The sequence below is a fragment of the Microcaecilia unicolor genome, chromosome 7 (assembly GCF_901765095.1).
Source record: "Microcaecilia unicolor chromosome 7, aMicUni1.1, whole genome shotgun sequence".
NCBI classification, from domain to species: domain Eukaryota; kingdom Metazoa; phylum Chordata; class Amphibia; order Gymnophiona; family Siphonopidae; genus Microcaecilia; species Microcaecilia unicolor.
The window spans coordinates 116,391,168-116,410,700 of NC_044037.1; the positions used below are offsets into that span (position 1 = coordinate 116,391,168).

General features: G+C 45.2%; 1 protein-coding gene across 1 annotated transcript in view; it reads left to right on the top strand.

Annotated features, from left to right (window-relative positions):
• Positions 1–16,786, top strand: part of PRR14 (proline rich 14) — a 332,780-nt gene extending 315,994 nt beyond the window's left edge. Inside the window, exons 9-10 of the mRNA XM_030210462.1 lie at positions 10,685–10,756; positions 16,223–16,786. Of these exons, the coding sequence (XP_030066322.1) occupies positions 10,685–10,756; positions 16,223–16,499 (349 nt within the window). The 3' untranslated portion in view covers positions 16,500–16,786. The remainder of the gene's footprint in view (positions 1–10,684; positions 10,757–16,222) is intronic.
• The last annotated feature ends 2,747 nt before the right edge of the window (positions 16,787–19,533 follow it).

Below are 19,533 nucleotides of genomic sequence, written 5' to 3' on the forward strand. Positions count from 1 at the left end.
CGCTCTCAGAAGGGCCAAGAGTTCTAGGAACTTTGCCTCGGCGCCCCCGGGGCAGGAACATAGAACCTTGGACTCTTTTGGGGAGAAAGGCGTATCAGGCTGGCATGCTCGCATCCAAAATTCAATCGTACCAGCTCTTTATGAGCATTCATTTGCGGAACTCAGTGAGGCAGCTTGAGAGCTTGGTTGACGCGCTCTCTCCAGAGCAGGCCGAGCCTTTTCGTCAAGTGGTCAGGCAGCAGAAGGCGTGTCGCAAATTCCTGTCCAGGGGCATTTACAATACTTGCGATGTGACATCCAGATTTTCTGCTCTGGGTATAGTGATGCGCAGACTCTCATGGCTGCGTGCCTCTAACCTGGAGGAAAGAACTCAGCAGAAGATTGCGGATATCCCTTGCCGGGGGGATCATCTTTTTGGTGAGAAAGTCGAAGAGCTGATTGATCATCTCTATCAGCATGATAACGCTATGGACTCTCTCTCCCTTCTGCATCAGGTACCTCTCCCCCCCCCCCCCCCCCCCCCCCTAATCCCCTGGGCACACTTTGCAGGTTCTGTGAACCAGACCAATAATGAGTAAACTAACTTCTACACTGGGCAATGATTCCCCAACCATAAATCCCTTAGATTCTCCCTTCTGGATGGTAATCGCCTCTGACATCAGATTGGTAACCGACAAGTACATAGCCACTGTGATGAGCGGACCGGCGCCAGAAACAGACCGCGGCCCCAACTCTCCATCGTGGCAGAGACGCACTCCTAGGAGTGGCCCTTGGTGAAATCGACCCCACAACAGCATTAGATAGAACTATATTGAACTGTCTTGAAGGTTCCAATAACTAACATAACTGCTTCTTGACATATGCCTGCTTCTATGTTTTAGATAGGATTATATTAATCTGTCTTAATGTCCTGTCTTGTCTGCTGACTTCACCTGTTGGATGTCTTCACGCTTTCCAAGTATCTTATAACATTGGACGAATTCAAACCTCTAAACGTACTTTTAAGTGCTCTCATGCATCTAACCTGATAGTTTAATACTCTTCAAATACTCTTCAATACCTTCTAAATGTTGGAAAACTACAGTAATTAAAACACCAAATTTACAAGAAATATTACCATATTGTTGAATTGTCCACGTATACCACATTTGTTTACTGCTTAATGTCTTACCAATTGATGTTGACACTGCTCAATGCTGATACTGCTTAATGATGATACTGTTTAATGTTGATACTGATCAGTGTTGAAACTGCTTGATGTTAAGACTGTTTAATGCGGACACTGCTTGTAACTGCATTTACTTACTGCTTAATGATCACATTGCTTGTTGTTGACTCTGCCTAGTGTCAATACTGATTGATGTTCATACAAAACCCAGGCACAACCAAACACCACATACCATAATCAACATGAACACCATCAAACTGCTCATGATAATTTACTTCCTTCCCCTAATCTACCATGCATGGACTACTCCCAACATAAATAACAATCTACCCACAGCACACAAACCCTACAGACAACCCAATCACAGCTCGCTAGACCAAAAGAACAACAACCATCTAAAAGGAAAAACGAATACACACGGAAAGGGAAAAAAAGGACACAACAAAACCAGATATCAAGAAACAGGCAATTAATAAAAATTAACACATTGTCGCGTTCTCGAGGGCCTTGGGATGCTGTCAGGTCCTCAAGGCAGCACTGGGAATGGTGAGCCCTTGCGCCCTGCCGCAGAGCGGCAGAGGCAGGCAAGACCGTCTTGGAACTGGACGTCCGGAAGGACCGGACCGGAACTCTGGACTGGAAGTAGGCAACTGAACCAGCAGAACAGGAACCGCTTCACCTGTACTTAGCCACCTTTCCGCTAGAGTTGAGCTCTAGCGTGCGGGCGGCCGACAGGACTTGTAGGGCAAGGCCGGAACTGAAGATCCAGAGGACCCACCTTGGGTCTAGGAAACACGAGGGAACAATACTAGACTGCACTAAGCGCTGCACGCAGCCGCTAAGCCAGACACACCAGACAGACTAGACAGACAGAAGCTTATCAGGAGCAGGGACTAGGGCAGACATGCAAGCAAGGAAGAAGGGGAGACAGGGAATACCCACAGGGCAAACCCACTAGCTAGGTCGAGGCAGGTAACAGGATAAATCCCCCAGAAGATACACGCTAGCTAGACAGATACAGGAATCAGGATACATAAGCAGGGATCCGGATAAGCACACAGGATATACAAGCAAGGTACAAGGTAGACACACGGGACAGAAGGTAGCTAGGCAGAGCGGAAAACCGGATAACACTAGCTAGCCAAAACCAGGACTCAGGACGAACAAGCTGGGACCAGGATGTGCACACAGGATATACAAGGTTCAGGATGTGCACACAGAATATACAAGCAGGGAGTAGGGCAGGCTGCAAACACAGATGGGGAAACCCGGACTGAGCTGCAGAGGCTACCTCCACAGCGAAGGCAGAAGGACCAGCAGCCAGGATGTGCAGACAGGATATACAAGGTTCAGGATGTGCACACAGAATATACAAGCAGGGAGTAGGGCAGGCTGCAAACACAGACGCGGAAACCAGGGCTGAACAGCAGGCTCTAAACACAGACTAAAGGCAGAAGGCTAGCAGCCCACGCAGAAGGGCAAGCAGCCCACAGGTACTGGGAACCAAAGGGCACTGGCCCACACAGAAGGGCAAGCAGCCCACAGGTACTGGGAACCAAAGGGCACCCCACACAGAAGGGAAAGCAGCCCACAGGTACTAATCAGAAGGGCAAGCCCACACAGAAGGGCAAGAAGCCCACACAGAAGACAGGCTTAGAAGCAGCGCAGCAACACACTAACTAACCTGTCGGCCTCTGGGCATGACGCCAGACAATGACACCATGCGAAGGCACTGACTGCAAGCACAGGCCTTCCTTATAAAGGAACTCACTGATGAGTCACCACCAGCAGGACAGAAGCAGGAAGTTCCTTGCGTCCAAACAGAGGCTTGACACACAGAGGAAGTGAGCCCACAGGAAGGACAAGCAGGAGCCATCTTTGATACTGGCATAGAGGAGGCGGCAGCCATCTTGGAAGAGGCATAGCCCACACAGGTGAGGTCCAGTAAGGCAATCAGCACACAGAGCCAGAGAAAAACTAAGACAGACACAGAGACAAGCAGAAGCCAGCACAGCCACTGACTCCCAGAAACAGGGTAAGTATGAGGGTGGTCACGGCCACAGACGTGACACACATCCATGACCCAAACCAAACCTTACCACTCAATCCAAATGGGATACGTAAATGCCAGATCAGTAGTAAATAAAACAGAGATCATAACAGATTGGATCACCACAGACAACCTCGACCTCCTATTCAACACAGAAACCTGGATCCACGACCTTAAAGACCCCATAATCTTAGATTTATGCCCACCAGGATACAAAATTACCCACTGGACAAGAAACAGAAAAAGAGGTGGAGGAATAGCCATAATATACAAATCCGAGTTCATCATCACAACCACAGCTGAATCCATTCTGCCACAATTTGAAATCGCCTCGGTAAGAATCAATCACCCAAATTTGCAAGAACACCTTAATGCAGTCCTACTCTACAGACCACCATGCAACTGGCAAGATTCCCAAACACACTTTATGGACTTTATTTTGAACACTTGTGTCTCTACCTCAAATCTTAGTATAATAGGAGATATCAACCTGCACCATGAAGATCTCACCTCTACAAGCACCCAAGAGTTCCTACAACTGTGGGATCTTCACGAACCAAATACGCAACCAACTCACAATAAAGGACACATCCTAGACATTATCACATACAAATTTGACCCTAATTCAAACCTCATACTAACAGATACAAAATGGACACCCACCCCGTGGTCAGACCACCATAAAGCATACATCTCCCTCCAATGGCGAACGAAAGACTCACCTAACAAACAAGAACGAAAAACATACACCACGAGAGGAAAAATAGACCCGGTAATATTCTGGCAACAGATCTACCACAACGGATGGACAATAAAGGCAGATACAAACCAATTCCTCCTAGAATGCGACGATAGATGCAGATCAATATTAGACAATATTGCCCCAATTCAAACCAGAACCTCACACAGAAAGAACTCAATACCATGGTTCAATGAAAAACTGAAAAAACTCAAAACACAAGTTAGAAGGTTAGAAAGAGCGTGGAATAAAAAGAAAGACGACCCCACACTTAACGCCTGGAAACAACTTCGAAGAAAATATAAATATACCATAAGACAAACTAAAAGATTATACTACAAAACTGAAATTGGACCAAACTACAAGGACACACACAAACTATTTCAACTCGTGAATAAACTACTAGATATTACACCAGTCACAACCGATAACATAGATACACCAGGAGCAGACAAAATACTCGCAAAATACTTCAAAGAGAAAATCGAACAATTACGACTTAAAATACCTGTCAGTACCACCGACTATGATGAACTCCTTGATTGTCTAGATCCAGACCCTGGTGTACACTCAGCAGACAGAACCTGGACCAACTTCGAGACATTATCGGAGGATATCATCTCCCAAACGCTCAAAAGATTTGCCAACTCTCATTGCAAATTAGACACATGCCCAAATAGTCTTATGACATCTGCCCCTCAACAATTTATGACAGACCTAATGAATCACTTGAACTATATGTTACAAAATGGACTCTTCCTGAAGGAGAAAGGAAACATTCTACTCACCCCCATACCCAAAGATGTAAAGAAAAGTGCTAGCGAACTAACCAACTACAGGCCAGTAGCATCCATTCCCTTAATAACCAAACTAACGGAGGGGATGGTGACCAAACAACTCACAAACTACTTAAACAAATTCTCAATATTACACAACTCCCAGTCAGGATTTTGATCTAACCACAGTACTGAAACAGTACTAGTTACTCTCATGACTAAATTCAAACAAATGATTGTAACTGGCAAAAACATACTACTTCTACAATTTGACATGTCTAGCGCCTTCGACATGGTTGATCATGGAATACTACTACATATCCTCGAGTACTTCGGAATTGGAGGCAGCGTTCTCATTGGTTCAAGGGGTTCCTAACCACACAATCATACCAAGTGACATCTAATTCGACTACATCAGCCACATGGATACCAGAATGCGGAGTTCCACAGAGATCCCCCCTCTCACCAACTCTATTCAACTTAATGATGATACCCTTGGCCAAACTACTATCAAACCAAAACCTCAACCCATATATATATACGCAGACGACGTAATGATCTAACGGAAATTTCCAATAACATCAACCAAAGTCTACACATCATGCACACATGGGCGGATGCATTTAAGCTGAAACTCAATGCAGAAAAAACCCAATGCCTAGTACTCACCTCTCAACATAACACGAACAAATTCACCACCATTAACACGCCAAAACTGACTCTCCCAATCTTGGACACCTAAAAATTCTTGGAGTTACCATTGATCGACACCTAACACTTGAGAACCATGTGAAAAACACAACCAAGAAGATGTTCCAATCAATGTGGAAATTAAAAAGAGTAATACCTTTCTTCCCAAGGACCGTCTTCCGTAGCCTGGTGCAATCAATGGTACTCAGTCATCTAGACTACTGCAACGCACTCTACGCTGGCTGCAAAGAGCAAATAATCAAGAAACTTCAGACAGCCCAGAACACTGCAGCTAGACTCATATTCGGTAAATCAAAATATGAAAGTGCTAAGCCGTTACGAGAAAAGTTACACTGGCTCCCACTTAAAGAACGCATCACGTTCAAAATATGCTCCCTAGTTCACAAAATCATTCACGGAGATGCCCCAGCCTACATGTCAGACCTGATAGACTTACCACGCAGGAATGCTAAAAAATCATCCCGTACATTCCGTAAACTTCACTTCCCCAATTGTAAAGGTTTAAAATGCAAACTAACGCATGCATCAACCTTTTCATACCTGAGTACACAACTCTGGAACGCGCTGCCGCGCAACTTAAAAACGATTTATGAACTAACTAACTTTCGCAAACTACTGAAGACCCATCTCTTTAACAAGGTATACCACAAAGATCAACAAATGTGAACTCCTCCACACACATCCAGAATTGTCTTATAATATCTGCTTGTTATACTACTATCATGTTTATCATTATAATATTAACCAAGAGCCTTCTTTAATACTAAATGTCTATTTTCTCATATATTTCCACCATTCATGATGTATTGTAAGCCACATTGAGCCTGCAAAGAGGTGGGAAAATGTGGGATACAAATGCAATAAATAAATAAATAAATAGACTCGGTCATCTCCATACAAGGTACTGTACAGGTGCTCTGTCCCAATTCTTGAAAGTGGAAATTTGGATTGAAGAAGGCTACCTTTTTGAGAGCTTGTTGACCTGCAATTAGGTGGCAATAACAGCAGGTAATTCATCAGTACATGCAACCATAATAAAGGCTGTGGTAGAGACCAAAACATATCTGACCTATGAATCAACCTGTGACAAGCTCGTTAACAAAGGGAGTTTCCCTGTGATGCTGAAGGAAACAAATCATCCATTGCTGAAAAGACTACATGTAGCCCCAGAGGTAGTAGAATATGGCCCAGTTTCACATCTAGCCTATTTGGGGAAAATTATTGAGTAATGATGCTTTATTAATTGTCATGTATCCTAGATTAGATGGATTATCTGGATGATAATCAAGTTGGCTTTATGAAGACCCACAGCATGGAAACTGCTATTATCATTAGTGAATGATCTAAAGAGAAACTTAAATTGAGTGGAGGAGTGGCCTAGTGGTTAGGGTGGTGGACTTTGGTCCTGGGGAACTGAGTTCAATTCCCGGCACAGGACACTCCTTGTGACTCTGAGCAAGTCACTTAACTCTCCATTGCCTGCTGCATTGAGCCTGCCATGAGTGGGAAAAAGTGCGGGGTACAAATGTAACAAAACAAATTAGGACTCAGTCATTGGTCTTCTGGCTGATTGAGTGCAAGTCCAAGACCCAGAGTTTTGGAAACCCTATCTTACCCTTCCACATTGTAGAGTCCCTCAGGGTGGAGTCCTATCTATGATTCTGTTCAATATCTACTTCCAATTGTTATGTGAGGTTATCAGGAGATGGGGCCTACCATTTTTTTTTAATGCCAGTGATATGCAGATCCAGTGTCTATTGGGAGATTAAAGGGGAGTAAATGTCTAAATGCGGTAAGCATTTAATTGAGACCTATCATAAAATTAAATGTTAGGAAAATAGAGGTGCTATGGGTTAGAGAGCAAGCAAAACATAGTATTGGGCCTAATCTTGATGTAGCATAGAGTCTACTCCAGTCCTAACAGAGACCAAAATTCTGGGGATCTGTATAGATCAAGTTAATGTTACAGAAGCATAGTTCACATGTTCTAAAGTCATTTCTTTATCAATGAGTAGTTCATAATTAGTGACCCTTCTTAGAACCAAGTGATCTTGGTAGTATCATACAGGCCACAGTTTTAATCAGATTAGATTATTAAAATTCCTTATTGATTGGTCTCCCTAAATGACAGTCCAAAAGGGGCCTGCAATTAGTCCAAAATATGGTTGCAGGGGTCATATTAGATCTGAAGTCCTGGAATCATATGTTTTCCTGCATTGGAGGGTGTTCACTGGTTACCTGTATATTTCAGGGTTAATTTTAAGGTTTTGGTATTTAAAATGCAGAAATTTAACATCCACCAATATTTGAAGGTTTATCAATATACATCCCAATTTGGTCTCCACAGTCTTCACAATAGTTATTTTGGATGGCAAGTCCTAAAAATGTGCAATTATCTTCTGTTTGGAAAATGGCATTTTCATGTATCACTCCATTTCTATAAAATAGGCTGTCATAGGATTTAGAAGCATTGGATTCCTATTCTAGGTTTCATAGACTAACCAGCCTGCAGTTCCCAGCCTCCTCCTTAATTCCATCTATGTGGAGAGAAGCCACATCCATTTGTCTCCAGTCCTCTGGAACACTCCCAACTCTAAAGCATTGTAAAGGTCAGACAATAAAGCCGGATGTATCTCATCTGGCCCCATCTCGTTGCCTACTTTTTAGCTAGCTCCTTGTAAGCCCCATCTTCTGAATATTATTTGAGGTCTACCTGTTTTCCATTTCTATTTGTGTTTTCTGAGCTCTGACGCTTGACTGTTCATCTATGAACACAGAACAGAAATGAATGTTATGCAACTCAGCTTTATCCTGTCCGGCTTCTATATCTACTGGTTTCTGCAAGTCCTTTTGTCTCATGTGTTTTTAGTATGAGTGTCTCTGATGTCACTACTGGTGTATTATTTCCTGTTTCCTCACCTAGTTTTCTGATGTGTGCTTTCCTCTCACTATATGGCGTTCTTTTCTTTGATTTTAATCTTGTGTATATATTGTACACTGCTCTGTTATTACCCTAAGAAAGAGCGTTATATCAAATTAAGTAAACCATAAAACATCTTACTCCCCTTCATTCTTGAGTCTCACAGTGCTGTTTTGTACTTATTCCTATCACTAATATATCTTTTTGAAAAAGTCCTGTCATTGCAGCTATATTGGATATTTCCTAACTACTTTACCAGCTTCTCGTGTAGTTAATGAACACTAACCTCTTTTTCCTTAGTTTTTCTTATAATAACAAGTGGCCTCTTTTTCCTCCTATTTACTTTCCTAACAAAAAGTTGTGTTGCCATCAAAATATCTCCTTTCAATTTTGCCCATTGCTTTTCTACTTCCCCCAGATCTAGCTGATAACTTCTTGAGGGATTCCCCTAGCCTGACAAAGTTAGTTTTCTGGAAGTCTTGCTTTTAAGTGAACCATCTCAACATATCTTAATACTGAACCAAACTATCTGGTGATCACAACCTCAGAAACACTCCCTCCCCATTCATAAGCACCAGAACAGTTCTCCCTTGCAGAGAATTCAGGATATCCTACTTCTAGTCACAATGCAGCCGAGATGTCCCAATTGACAACTGCAAATTGAAGTTACCTAGCAATAGCACTTCCCCTTTTCTAGCAATACCATGTGAATGTGTTTGATTAAATCTGCATTTCTTTTGCCCATGAGATAGTTCTGTATATTACATCTTTCCCTTTTTCCAGATTAATTCACAGTGCCCCCTTCTTATCTTGTAAATCCTGCAGTTTTTTTATAGTGCCACCTTTCCCATTTTTCCTACCTTGTCTTTCCTGAATAGATTATAGCCTGGTATAAGGGATACCATAATGATCCAAATGATATGAAGAGGCAGGGGGTGCAATAAAACCAGACCGTGAGGGAAGAGGGATGAACTACAGTAATGAAAGGAAAGAAGGGTAGGGAATGTACAAAAGGAGGGGAGTGGTGGTTTCCAGGATGCAACCAGTCTGCAGCTCACAGAAGATCCTAGTCTATTTTAGTTGTACTCATCATGAAATAAGAAGGCTGTGTTAGGAGATGGTGAGGTTGCCTTCATTGAAGAGGTTTGAAAGGCTACAACATAGATTAAATTTACATATTCATCCTTTATTTGTATACAACCTCCTGTTTGAAATCTCTATCATTCAAGGCCTATTATAAGAGTCACAGCCCAACTCTCCATCATACAACTTAGTTTTATGATTTTGGATCATTTTCCCTGTTGTGTCTGACTTATTTATTTTTTTAATGCCTAAAATCCCACCAGAGTCTCTCCGACAAGAATATGTTTTTGTCGGTTGTCTATTTCTGTTTATCTGCTGGTTCTAACTGCCCTGCTGCCTGTTTTTGTTTTCTGTGGGGCCCTTTTACTAAGCCATGTAAGTGTCAACACGAGCCAAAATGGAGTTAACGCATGACTACTACATGGCTCTTGTGGTAATTTCATTTTTGCCATGTGTCCGATACAGCTGAAAAATAAATTTTATTTTCTGCCGCGCGTATCCAACACACACCAAGTGGCATTTGGCGTGCATAGGTCATTACTGCCCGGTTACCGTGTGAGACTTTACCGCTAGGTCAATGGTTGGCGGTAAGGTCTCAGACCCGAAATGGGCACGCAGCAATTTTGATTTTGCTGCACGTCCATTTTCAGCAAAACTTTTTTAAAGGCCTTTTTTACAGGTGTGCTAAAAAAATGATTCTGCATGTGCCCAAAACCCGTGCTTACACTACCGCAGGCCATTTTTCAGCGCACCTTAGTAAAAGGATCCCTATGATTGTTATTTTTTATTGTAAACTGCTTTGATATTACATTGATTTGCAGTATATAAAGTCTGGCAATAAACATAAGCATCTTTTCCACCTTTTGATAAAGACGATCCTTAGTCTAGGGAGTTATCTTTGTGACTTTGCCTATTTGTCATCAAGGAAAGCCAACTTATCTGTAACAGGTGTTCTGAGATGACAGAACATCAAGGCACTGTTGGGAATTGATCTTTCTATGTTTCACGCTCTTTTTTTTGTTTTTCTTTAAGTTGCTTAGATTTGAAACTGAAAAGCTTCAGAGCCTCAAAACCTCATGCATAACTGAAACATTTTCAGGTGTTTTATAACTCTGGTGAAATGCTCCGTTTCAGCACGTGACCCCTTTGTGTCACCAGAGAGCATCTATTTTATTTTTCTCTTGCATGTGGTAGGTTTGAATAACTTCCTTTTCTTTTGTCTTTCACATTCATATAGATTGAATAAAACAGAGTTCAGCTTGGAAGAGATCTACACCAACAAGAATTACAGGACTCCTACAGAGAAAAGGTAATACTATGAGTGGCCTCATGCCTTCCTCAGGGCTGGCAGAGTGAGATGACTGGGGCTTTCCCCCAGTTGCTCTATTATTGTGTCAGGCTTTCAAGGCAGAAACTAGGTTCGTGAGCCCTTGGGCCACTGCCTTGGAGCAGCAGTGGCAGGCAAAACCACCCCACACCAGAGACAAGGCAGAACTCAGACAGGAACAGCAAGACTTCACCTGCACTTAGCTGCCCTTCTCCAGGAGTTGAGCCCCTGGGTGCAGGCGGCCGGCAGGACTTACAGGGCAGGAGGTGGAAACCAACTAGGCTGAAGAGGGTCAGAGGGGAAAGGAATATACATGGACAGACAATACCACACAAGGCAGGGAAAGGAGAAGCTAAAGGACGGGAACCGAAAGCTGCAAGCAGGCACAGAAACAGGGAACAAACACTGACAGACAAGAGACAGAACTGAAAGCTGCCAGGCAGCTACTGAACAAGAAACACAGACAAACAGAAACTAAACACAAAAAGACAAGCAAGGAACAAGACTAGGAAACAAACAATAACCCTAAGCTAAACTACAGACAGACCAACTAGAATCAGACAAGGAACTACTACTACTACTACTATTTAGCATTTCTATAGCGCTACAAGGCATACGCAGCGCTGCACAAACATAGAAGAAAGACAGTCCCTGCTCAAAGAGCTTACAATCTAATAGACAAAAAATAAATAAAGTAAGCAAATCAAATCAATTAATGTGAACGGGAAGGAAGAGAGGAGGGTAGGTGGAGGCGAGTTGTTACAAGTGGTTACGAGTCAAAAGCAATGTTAAAGAGGTGGGCTTTCAGTCTAGATTTAAAGGTGGCCAAGGATGGGGCAAGACGTAGGGGCTCAGGAAGTTTATTCCAGGCGTAGGGTGCAGCGAGACAGAAGGCGCGAAGTCTGGAGTTGGCAGTAGTGGAGAAGGGAACAGATAAGGATTTATCCATGGAGCGGAGTGCACGGGAAGGGGTGTAGGGAAGGACGAGTGTGGAGAGATACTGGGGAGCAACAGAGTGAGTACATTTGTAGGTTAGTAGAAGAAGTTTGAACAGGATGCAAAAACGGATAGGGAGCCAGTGAAGGGTCTTGAGGAGAGGGGTAGTATGAGTAAAGCGACCCTGGCGGAAGATGAGACGGGCAGCAGAGTTTTGAACCGACTGGAGAGGGGAGAGGTGACTAAGTGGGAGGCCAGCAAGAAGCAGATTGCAGTAGTCTAAACGAGAGGTGACAAGGGTGTGGATGAGGGTTTTGGTAGAGTGCTCGGAAAGAAAGGGGCGGATTTTACGGATATTGTAAAGAAAGAAACGACAGGTCTTGGCAATCTGCTGGATATGAGCAGAGAAGGAGAGAGAAGAGTCAAAGATGACCCCAAGGTTTCGAGCTGAGGAGACAGGGAGAATGAGAGAGCCATCAACAGAAATAGAAAATGGGGGGAGCGTGGAGGTGGGTTTGGGGGGGAAAATGAGAAGCTCGGTTTTGGTCATATTTAATTTCAGGAACTAGAATAAAAACCAAACCAGGCAGAAGAGCACCAAAAAACCAGGGCCTTAGGCGATGCAAAAGCAGAAGCTTCCAGGTGGCTAATAAAGGCCACATACAAGGGAGTTCAGCAGGCAAGGGTGCTGCTAAGTTCCAAAACTCCCAAGACAATCTGGGAGGCTGGAAGATCCGGACTGGACCAGTCTCTGACTTCTGGAACCTGGGAAACAGCACACAGACAATCCAATGCAGCCACCAGGTCTGGCCACCAGGTGGCGAGATGACTGAGAGCCTGAAACATGGGCACGATCTTGACAGTACCTCCCCCTCAAGGCCCCCCCCCCCCAACTTCCACGGGGAATTCAGGTCTCCATGGGTAACAATGGTGAAACCTGCGGAGGAGCTTCAAAACATGACCAGGGGGTAGCTAGGCTGGAGCTAGAACTCGGCTGGGACTGAAACTTGACTTGGACTCAGCATCTTGGCTGGAACTGGAACTCGGCCTGGACTCAGCATCTTGGCTGGAATTGGAACTCGGCCTGGACTCAGCAGCTTGGCTGGAGCTGGAACTCGGCTTGGACTCAGCAGCTTGGCTGGAACTGGAACAGAGTAGACTCAGCATCTAGGCTGGAACTGCAACTCAGCGTAGACTCAGCATCTGGGCTGGAACTGCAACTCAGAGCGGATTCAGAATCTTGGCTGGAACTGCAACTCGGTTTGGACCCAGCAGCTTGGCTGGAGCTGGAACTCGGCTTGGACTCAGCCTCTTGGCTGGAACTGCAACTCGATCTGGACTCAGCATTTTGGCCGGCACTGCAACTCGATCCTTACTCAGCATCTTGACTGGAACTAGAACTCGGCTTGGACTCAGCCTCAGCTCGGCTGGGACTGGAGCTTGATGTGGACTCAGCATCTCAGCTGGACCTGGAACTCGGCGTGGACTCAGCAGCTTGGCTGGAACCGGAACTCTGAACAGGAGCTAAACCGTACCCGGACCTCAGAAAGCTCAATGAAATCTGCAGACGAGCCTGGTACTCCGGACTATTACCACGCCTCATTTCAGCGTCGGCTTCAGGAGTATCCCGCAGGGCTGGATCCAATAAAAGTTTGCAGCGATACTCAAAAGAGCGAGGTAGAAGTATCAATAGCACAAACTGGGTTTGTAAGGCACCCAAGCCTCGAGAAACGTTCCCTCTCAGCAGCCACTTCAGGAGTATTCTTCAAGGCTGGGTCAGACAAAAGTTTAATACGGTAATTCAGGAGCGTCATAAAAGGATCAAGAGGAAAATTGGGTTGGAGCTGGGATCCGAACCGGAATCAGGAGCTGCACCGGAGCTGAAACTCAGATTGCCAACAGGGAAAAAAGTCTTAGGCTGGGAACCCAGCTGGTAGGATGATCTTGCCGAGCTCATGGCCTTTGCATTCTGTCAGGCTTTCAAGGCAGAAACTACGTTCATGAGCCCTTGGGCCACTGCCTTGGAGCAGCAGTGGCAGGCAAAACCACCCCACACCAGAGACAAGGCAGAACTCAGACAGGAACAGCAAGACTTCACCTGCACTTAGCCGCCCTTCTCCAGGAGTTGAGCCCCTGGGTGCAGGGGGCCGGCAGGACTTACAGGACAGAGCAGGAACTGGAAACCAACTAGGCTGAAGAGGGACTGAGGGTCAGAGGGGGAAGAAATATACATGGACAGCAAGGCAGGGAACTGGGCTAGGACTCACAGACAGACAATACCACACAAAGCAGGGAAAGGAGACGCTAAAGGACGGGAACCGAAAGCTGCAAGCAGGCACAGAAACAGGGAACAAACACTGACAGACAAGACAGAACTGAAAGCTGCCAGGCAGCTACTGAACAAGAAACACAGACAAACGGAAACTAAACACAAAATGACAAGCAAGGAACAAGACTAGGAAACAAACAATAACCCTAAGCTGAACTACAGACAGACCAACTAGAATCAGACAAGGAAGTAGAATAAAAACCAAACCAGGCAGAAGAGCAACAAGCACCAAGAAACCAGGGCCTTAGGCGATGCAAAGGCAGAAGCTTCCAGGTGGCTAATAAAGGCTACATACAAGGGAGTTGACCAGGCAAGGGTGCTGCTAAGTTTCAGAACTCCCAAGACAATCTGGGAGGCTGGAAGATCCGGACTGGACCGGCCTGACTTCTAGAACCTGGGAAACAGCACACACACAATCCAATGCAGCCACCAGGTCTGGCCACCAGGTGGTGAGATGACTGAGAGCCTGAAACATGGGCACGATCGTGACATATTGCAAGGAGTTCTGAACTGCTATGGTAGGGGAGGAGAGATTGGAGTAGACATATTTTCTTCTGCTTTTTGCCCCTGGCACAAAAATACCAGGTTCTGACGCTGACCTTCTTTATTTCGCTCTTTCTATCAACTCTGCTACCTCTCATATAGTGGAGTGGAGATGATCTTCAGGCTTATTTTCGAAAGAGAAGGGCGCCCATCTTCTGACACAAATCGGGAGATGGGCTTCCTTCTCTCGGGCTCGCCCAAATCGGCATAATCGAAAGCCGATTTTGGGCGTCCTCAACTGCTTTCTGTCACGGGGACAACCAAAGTTCATGGGGGCGTGTCGGCAGCGTAGCAAATGCGGGACTGGTGCGTGCTTAAGAGATGGGCGTCCTCGACTGATAATGGAAAAAAGAAGGGCGTCCCTGACGAGCACTTGGCCGACTTTACTTGGTCCATTTTTTCTTGCAGCCAAGCTTCAAAAAGTTGCCCGAACTGACCAGATGACCACCAGAGGGAATTGGGGATGACCTCCCCTTACTCCCCCAGTGGTCACCAACCCCCTCCCACCCTAAAAAAAAAAAAAAAAAACTTAAAAATATTTTTTTTGCCAGCCTCAAATATCATACCCAGCTCCATGACAGCAGTATGCAGGTCCCTGGAGCAGTTTTAGTGGGTGCAGTGCACTTCAGGCAGGCGGACCCAGGCCCATTCCCCCCCCCCCCCCCCCCCCCCCCCCCCCCCCCCCCCCCCCCGCTACCTGTTACACTTGTAGTGGTAAATGTGAGCCCTTCAAAACCCACTGTACCCACATGTAGGTGCCCCCTTCACCCCTTAGGGCTATGGTAGGTGGTGTACAGTTGTAGGGAGTGGGGGGGGGGGGTTGGGGGCTCAGCACTCAAGGTAAGGGAGCTATGCACCTGGGAGCAATTTATGAAGTCCACTGCAGTGCCCCCTAGGGTGCCCGGTTGGTGTCCTGGCATGTGAGGGGGACCAGTGCACTACAAATGCTGGCTCCTCCCACGACCAAATGGCTTGGATTTGGTCGTTTCTGAGATGGGCATCCTCGATTTCCATTATTGCTGAAAACCGGGGACGACCATCTCTAAGGTCGACCTAAAAGTTGAGATTTGGGTGTCCCCGACCATAGTATCGAAGCAAAAGATGGACGCCCATCTTGTTTCAATAATACAGGTTTCCCATTCGATTATGCCCCTCCTTGTGACATAATGAGGAGGGGATAATATGATGCAATTGCTTCAAACTCAGTCATTCTTTTTTTTGCCCTGCTATATCTATATACTTGTAATTCCTTCTTTTTTGAGAAGCAGAAGCTACAAGACATAGATGCAGTGGATCAGAGGGTTGGAGTTAATGGATCTTGTGGTCTTATTTAAAACTACCACCTGGAGTAGAATTAGAATGACTAGATAACGTCATATTAGGGACAAGCTATGATCATTTTGCTTTTGTCCCATTAGAGCTTGCAGTTCTGTTTTCGATAAGAGCCTGCGCTGCACTTCCCATTTGTTCAATGCTCTGATTTTTTGCAAAGGGTGGGATTTCTTGATAGGAGGAAAGGCAAGGGGAAGGAGACAGATTATCATTATAAGTATAGAGAGAAGATGCAGATCATACAAAGTGGGGAGAAAATGTAGCAGTCTTGCATGCATAATTTTCTGTCATTCTTCTTTCCTCTTCAGATCATTTGAAACCATCTTTGAGGAGCCACTGGAGCGGAATGGGGACTTGGTCTTCACCAGCCAGCGCAAGGTGAAGCGGCTGATGGAATTCCATGATGGTAGCATCCCCCGGAAGCGTAAGACCCGGCTTAGGGCTCGCCCTGTGACTGGGGTAGGAGGAGGCCGGGTGCAACGGCGGCGGCGGCAGCAGTCTGAGGCAAGCAAACCCGATCTGGAGGCACTGCTTCGAAACCGGCTTGATGAACTGGATGCACTTTTTGCTGATGAGGAGATGTAGCAATAAGAATGACAGAGAGCACAGAGGGAATGAACTGCTGTACATTCTACTCTGTACAGTTTTATATAAATTTTCATGAGTGAGGATGTTAAGGTTTTTTGTGCCCAAGCTGATGGAGAGTGTAAACCTCTGGAAGGATTTATCAAGACAGGCTCATCTTTATTTCTTCTTTTATCAGATATTGTATTGTATTTTTGAAGACTGGCTGTTTCCCAGCAATCTATTTCTTATTTTGTTTTGCTATTATTATTTCTTCACAGAAACCAATAAATGGGAGGAAAATGTTGATGGAAAAATCTTCCTTACAAATTTATTTTCAATATCACAGAATATGTTTGGGAGTCCAGGTAGTATTGGATTGGAACCTCAAAGGGGCATACAGGAAGCTGGATTTCACAGGGAGTGGAGGCTAGTGCTGTGTAAATAACCACAGTTATTTTTTTGATTTGTTGCACAAAAGTTCTTGAGAAAAAGTGCAATGCAAAAACCCAGATTTGTATGTATTTTTTTTCTCTTAACAAGCAGAAACAAATAATCCTATCTGTATCATATTACTGGACCCACATACAACCCTATGACTGTTCACTTACCCCTTGTTTTCTAAGCCGTGCAGCAATGCTGACACACAGCCCATTCAAAGTGAATGGGCTGTGTCGGCATTAACGCACGGCTTAGTAAACAGGGGGGTTATACTTAGATGGCAGAGAACCCTGATCCACTAAAGTAACCCTGTCCTCAATGTTTAATTTTCTTGATATACTTCCTTGACTAAATAGTAAGCTCCACAGAGCAGAGACTGTTTCTTCTATGTCTGAACAGCCCTATATGTATTGTACCTTGTTCAGAAGTAATAGGTATAGTATTTTCTGCTCAGCAGTGGCTCTGTAGCTACCTAAAGTTTCTTTTTGTCCACCTTGAGTGTTGAACCTCTTCTGTGGCTGCAGAGTAATTTTTTTTCCTTATGATTTAATTTGCCTTCTGTTTTATGGCTTTTTGCCTTCACTACCCCATTCTAGCTAAAGTCTATTACATTTTAATAGTAGCTGAATTTGCAGGCTGCTGATCAAATGTTTTCTCTCAGCAGATATTTGTCTTATCTTCAAAATTTCTTTCCATTTTATAGCATTAGATTTCCTTACCATGAAAATTATGGAGAATTGAAGGGGTTGTGATCACCTAGGACATTTATTTTTCAGAGGACAAGCAAAACTATAATTCTCATATGTGGGTAACACAGATCTGTGTTCCTGATCCGGAGCTTGTAACAAGCTTAAAACAGGTCTTTGAGCACAAGACGCGTTCCACCATGCATGCATGAGTGCCTTACCGCCCGCTGCGAGAGCACAGGACCAGCAGTTCTCTTTTTTCCACAGTATGGAGAAAACACGTTTATTCCCATTTGTCACAGCTGGTTTGGCCTTTGTTTGTTTTTTTGGTGCCTTCCTTTTGTTTTTTATATACCTCTTTTGGGGGTTTTCTTCATTTTTTTTCTTCTCCATACCTTATTAGATTTTTTTGCCTCTTTAAGTTTTCTTTATTTTACCACACTCGCAAGACCGCGTTTAAGCCTGAGCTTTGGTCGGGCTTTTCCCTCTTCCTTTTTCTGGTGCTTTGCCCTTTTTAGCACCATTCAGTCGTTTGATTCGGCTACAGCGGTTTTTCCTTTCATGTCATCGAAGGTTCCTAGTGGCTTCAAGTGCTGCACTCGGTGCAACAGAACCATCTCTGGCAAAGACACTCACTCTTGGTGTCTGCAGTGTTTGGGGCCTGATCATACCCCTGAAAACTGTATTCTTTGTCTTCGTATGAAGAAGAGAACACAGTTGGCCAGAGAAGCTCAGAGAGAAAAGATTTTTGGAGCCAGATCTGAAACCTTGATGTCAGTATTTGCATCAGTGTCTTTGACGTCGACATCGGCATTGGGTACGTCGGTCCATATGGTTGCGAGACCCCTGCACACTGGGAGTGACCGTACATCAACTAGGTCTCCACCTGCCTTGATGCCGGCCACTATGCAGGTCCCCAATCAGTGTCAGACCCGACCCCGAAGCAACATGAGGACTCAATGTTGTCCTCTTTGGCACCAGGGAGCATTGATGCCAGCCATCATAAGAAGCATCAGCATTGATCCACCTTGATGTATGCTACCAGGAGCTCCAGGACACAGAGGGTTTCACTGGCCCCCGAGAAACTTTGGAACCAGGAGGACCCCCCCCCCCCCCCACCTGTACAGGAGATGCACCGGGCACCCTCTTTGACCACACAAATTCAGCAGCCTGCTTCTATACCAGCACCCCAGCCTTTCCCAATGTTGGCCCTCGATGAGTGCCTCTGGGCCTTGCTCCCTGAGCTTTTGGCAAGGTTCTTACAGAGTGCACCGTCGTCTGGGGTTCTTGCGCCAGCCATGCCTCTTGCTTCAGTCTCAAATGGCCACCAGCATGCGGTGAAGTCTCAGACCTTCAGTTGGCACACCCTTGACGTCATGGAGGAAGCTTCACCAGAGTCAGTGCCGGAGCCGACACAGCAACACCCCTCTCGAAGTCAAGGTATCTCTTCATCGAGGCAGGCTCAGTCTCAACCCTCTCACAAGGAGTTCTTGGCTGACATCGATGAGGAGTGCTGATGAGACTCAGAAGAGGATCCACAGTACTTCTCAGAGGAGGAGTCCTATGGCATCCCATCTCGTCCCTCCCCCTCCACAGCAAAGGAAGAAGTCTCCACCTGAGAGCCTTTCCTTTCCATCTTTTGTAAAGGAGATGATGGCTGCCATCCTGATTCATTTGGAAGAGGAGGACAAGCCCAGGGCCAAGATGTTTGAGGTCCTGGACTATGACTGTCCTTCCTAGAGAGGCTGTGATGGTCCCCATTTCATGAGATCTTGCGGGACATTCAAGTGAACAACTGGGAGACCCCTCTGTTGGTCCCTCTCTTCCTCAAGAAAATTGACCCCATGTACCGGATTTAGTCTTCCCTGGGTTTGATAGGCCTCAGTTGCCATCATTCCCTAGTGGTAGAATCTGTTCTCAAAAGGACT